The 4,863-nt window shown below is 53.4% G+C and overlaps 1 protein-coding gene across 1 annotated transcript in view; it reads right to left on the bottom strand.

Moving 5' to 3' along the window:
* Positions 1 to 434, bottom strand: part of PTMS (parathymosin) — a 3,692-nt gene extending 3,258 nt beyond the window's left edge. The window contains exon 1 of the mRNA XM_027681373.1: positions 159 to 434. Within this exon, the coding sequence (XP_027537174.1) occupies positions 159 to 206 (48 nt within the window). The 5' untranslated portion in view covers positions 207 to 434. The remainder of the gene's footprint in view (positions 1 to 158) is intronic.
* Between the last annotated feature and the right edge of the window lie 4,429 nt (positions 435 to 4,863).

Here is a 4,863-nt window from a genome sequence, read left to right as displayed (position 1 = left end):
GCGCGCGGGGGTCCTCGCGCGCCCCCCGCCGTCCGGGCACCTCGCGGCGCCCTCCGCCCCCGCCTTCTCCCCCCCCTTCCGTCCTCGATCCCGTTCCCTCCCTTCCCGTCGGGAGCGGGTCCGGCGGGAAGGATGGGGGGGGGAGGGGGGGTCCTTACCTTAGCGCTCAGCTCCGCCGGTGTCTCCTCGACGCGTTTTTCCGACATCCTGGCCCCGCAGTAGCGAAGGGAAGAGGCCGGTGGGAACCGTGCGAGGGAGGAGGGAGGGAGAGAGCGAGGAGGGGTCAGCGGCGGGAGCGCGAAGTCCCAGCGGTCGGCAGGCGGCGGCGGGATCCCGCCCCGGAGGCCAAAGTACCAGGGTCTCCCGCGGTGGGGGGATCCGCCGGGGCAGGGGATTTATACAGCGGCCGGTGACGAGGGAAGGAGGGACCTGGGGAGGGAGGAGAGAGGGACGGGAGGCGGAGGAGGGAGGAGAGAGGGACGGGCCGCTAGAACAATGTGCGCTCCGCCGCGGCCGCCCGGCAGCGGGGGCGCACCGCGGGTCCCGCCAAGGCGCTGCGCGGCCCCGTCGAGGCCGGGCGAGAGCCCCGCTCCACGCCGAGCCGCGGGGCTGGGGCACCGACAAGCACTGCCCGGGGAAGGGAGCCGAGCCCTGTGCCCGCGGCACGGCAGGAAACCGCCCGTACGGGCTGGCCGGCTCTCCCCGAAGCACCCGGGGGGAGGCGAGGAGCGGCGCTGCGGGGCCGTGTGGGAGGGCAGCGCTGGCGACACGCGGCCTCCTGCCTGGAATTTTCCACTCCAGCTGCCCGCCTGCCCGCCCTCCCGCTGGAAGCGCTCCCGGCGACAGGGCTCCTCCCGCCCCTCCCCTCCCTCCTGTCCCCCCCCCCACTCGGCGCTGGGCGCTTTTCCCGCGCTCTGCGCGCGGCAGGGTGAGTGGGCGGGGCCTCGCGGTGCGGAGTGGGCGGGGCTCTTGTGGGCGGGGCCTCTGGCCCCTGTGGGAGGGGGGCATATTAGCGGTTGCATCCCCCCCTCCTCCCCATATAAGGAGGGGCTCGCGGCCGGGACGCCTGATTGGGCTATTCAAATGAGCTCTCTGCCTGGCAACAGGTTTCCTATTGGCTGGCGGCGGCCGGCTCGCGGGGGGGGCGCGCGGCCGTTTGGTGCAGCGGGAGGGGCCGCTGGCACGTGGGGTAGCGAGAAGGCGCGCGAGGGATCGGGAGCCCTGCCGCGCCCGTGGCCGTGGAACGGGGAGTCCCGCCGGGATCGGATCGGACCTTGTACGGGACCGCCCTCCGCCTTCGGTGGGCGCCGCGGGGACCGGCCGGGCAGCGCACGGCGTGCAACACTGACCCCTGCCGCCCGCCCGCCTCGGAACCCGGGCTGTGGCTAACGCACTCCGGGCTGGAAACGGTCGCCGCCCAGCTCCCGAGTCTCCCTTTAGCCAAAGGTCCTTCCTGCAGAACGGCAGGTGGTGGCTTGCAGCTGCAGGGATTTGTTGCTAACGAAACAGATGTTCCCGTAGCCGCACTTCAGATTGTTGTTTGTCAGCTTGAGCAGACCGGGATGACTAAATTCCCTTCACCTTCCTCAGAAGCTTTATGTTGTCCCTCTCTTAGTCACACACACACACACAAAATCTGCATACACTTACAAGCCTACGTGCAAAACTAAGCGTGCATGTGAGCACATACGGGTATACACGTGTACACAGTCATTCTCACAGGTACAAGGCAAGGTTATTAATCCATCCAGTTGGAAAATGCATTAAGGCACACAAGTCTTCCTTGTCCTTCAGACACAAACTCAGCCTCTGTGCAAAGTCAGGATTCAGGAACTGGTGCTCTGAGTTTAATCGAATGGGTCTCAATTTGAGCATTTACGAGAAAAAGCGATTGGTATTTGTGGAACAGGGAGGGCACCGAGTACATCTCTCCTGAAGGAAAGTATGAAAGGGATGGGATAAATTATAATCTGTGTGACAGGGAGATAGGAGGTCCCCACCTTGTCATCTCGTCTCCTCCATGGCTACAGCTGCTTCTGTGATGATCTGACTATTCAACATTCTTCCCAGCTACACAGTGCATGGTGCCTGGCCCAAAGAAGCAGTCATGTAACTCAGACATACAGATCTAGACTAGTACCAAAATAAAACATCATGAAAATGCATGCATTAATTATTTTTTATCCCCCAACTGTTACACAAAGCCCCTCTGGCCAAATTCTCAAGTCTGTCAGCTATCAGCATTTGAAATCTTGTTTGGTTCAAGCACCCTTCTTTCATCCTTCTCTTCTGCAAGAAAAAAATCCTAATTTCCAGAGATACACCCAAAAATAGGAGCCAGACAAATCCTCCAAAGTGGCCAAATGTTGTTCCTCTCTGCTTCTGCTTGTCAGGAGACGCATGGCTCATGGCTCTGCTGTTCTCTTCACCAATTCAGGATTTTATCCTTTCCTTTACATGCTCAGCTACTGAAAATGCAAAACTACACCAAACGTATCCCTTGGCAAAGACATTTTCACATTAATGCACAAACAGGCCTTGACACAACATCCTAGAGGGGAAAAAGCAAGGATTATGTACAGTGATGTCGCCGTGCCCAAAGCTCCGTGTTGACACAGATTGCACACCCACAGATGCGAATAAACAAACACCTGTTTGTGTGAGGGAAGCGTGTTTCCAGCAACCTGTAGAATGGGGCTGTTGGGTCAGTGCTACAAACTGGCCACTGGCCATCTCTCCCTTTTTCCCCCAGCACTTGCAGTGTGCAGCCTCATATTGTCCCTTCCACGCTCCGCACCATATCCCCTTTGCGATCTTTACTTCATCTGCTGCTCCTTGACATTTGCTTCCTACCTCTGTTCTTGGTAGCATTCTTCCCATGGCCCTTTCCCTGGCTTCTTTTTGTGACATCCTGTATCACATTTACAAAATTCATCTTGTATCCCCTCCTTTTCTTTTCCATGTTCTATTTTGCCCTGCATGCATGTATCAACTATGTTTTTCCCTTTAAATCCAATGTGAAACTCTTCTTCATATCTTGTGACCTGCCAGTTTCTCCATTCTGACTCTACTTGCCCTTCAGATCCCGATGGTGAGATTCCCTGGGCTTCTAGTGTGCAGCTGCTTCCCTCGGGCCCTGAGGGTATCCCTTGACTGTCTCACCTAGCTCTTCCCTATGTCTTCTGCTCCTCCACCTGATCTGTGCCACTCTGCATTTTGCCTGCCAGATCAATCTGCAGCTTTTTTCTGCTCCCCTTTCCCATCTGTGCTTTTCCCTTTGTTGCAAATGCGAGTATACTCGTGTGCTCTGCAGATGCCAGTCCCTGTTCAGTATGTTCTGTAGTCTTTGTCTGTAGTTGCTCTGCCAACTCAGCAGAATATATTCCATCCTTTTCGGAGACTTATGTCCTTAGACAAAATGGGGGAGATGCAGAAGTTACATGACAGTTCATTGTGTGGAACAAACACTACACGTGTCTGTCTGCAGCCTGGACAACAATGGGAGTGTAATTTTCTTTGTACAAATTCACAATTTCAGTGCTGTTTGTGTTTGGTGTTTATGTAGTGTGCATGTGTTTAGGTGCAGTACATACCTGTTTGTGTACAGAGGGAATACTTTCCCTTTGTTACATGCATTTACTTATGTGAGTGTAGAAAGTATGGTTCTTTTCTACTGAGACATACACTGAGCTTGCAGGCGTGTGTCATCATACATAAGCACGTGTTTGCGATGTGTTTGGGCTTTCATGCGTGGTATGTATTTTTCTGCTTCTGGAATAGGCAGGGTAAGTGCACCTAGAAGCAATTATTTATGCATTTTGGTTTAATACCTGGCTAGTCTTGTCACTGTATTCCGTTGGGGGGCAGGGGGGACAAGGACTTTTCTGTTTGTGTTGAAGGCTGAACTAACTCTCAGCCATTTTCTGAGCAAAAGCAAAGCACAAGACTGGGTATTTTAAGAATTATGTTTAGTGAACTAACTTGTGATTTCAAAACTCTCCCAAACTGTTTGCTGAATAACAAAAGAGCAGAAGGATGTGTATTTGCATTAAATTTTCTTAAATTTACATAAACCCAGAAACAGAGAGTATCTGTCCTTTCGCTTACAGCAAAACTAGCAAAATCTCAATGTGCAGAGGGAATGCGTTTGAATGCATTAATGTATTTAATCCACACTGTTCATCTTTCTGTACTGCGTCCATTAAAAATCCAGGCAGACAATCAGCTTTGTTCTTCTTTCATGATGCTGTATCCTGAATTTAAGAGGAAATACCCAAGAATTCAACCAGTGGCCAACTTTGCATTGGGAAATGGCTTCCTGAGATGCAGCACATTTAAATAAGCCCTGCAGGAGGGCTGGGAAGCAAGGGTAGGTAACACAAGGAGAGGAAGCAAGAGGAGTAGAAGGGAGTGATGAGCCTGTCAGAAGACTGGAAAGGGAAGGGATGTTTTCAATCATGATTTTTGAGAGCCTCTCTTTGCTAACACAGCACAGATGGAGGTCGTGGTTCTCACTCACAGTGTGACAGACGCACTCTTACCACAAGCAAAATATTCTGAAAGTAATTGCTGCCATGCAACGCAAGTTGCAGCCACCACAAGCTGGCTCTAGCATCCCAAATATGAATTGTCACATTTGAGGTTCAAATCAGAGCTGTCCTTCACTCAGGGTGCCCTTCATCTGAGGTCAGAGTTAGTTGTTGGGTGACAATTACGTAAGAGGCACAGATGAAGGGAACCAATGAGGAAATGGCTGTGGGTAGCTCTGACTTCTGGTAACGAGAATTTCTTTGTCTTACAGGCGTCCACAGGGGCCCCAGAACATTTGGATGCGTTAAGAAGCTGTTTCTGTCTTCCTGGCCC

The sequence above is a fragment of the Neopelma chrysocephalum genome, unplaced genomic scaffold, assembly GCF_003984885.1.
Source record: "Neopelma chrysocephalum unplaced genomic scaffold, ASM398488v2 Primary Assembly neopelma1_60, whole genome shotgun sequence".
Classification (NCBI taxonomy): Eukaryota; Metazoa; Chordata; class Aves; order Passeriformes; family Pipridae; genus Neopelma; species Neopelma chrysocephalum.
This window is presented reverse-complemented; position numbering and strand designations above follow the sequence as displayed.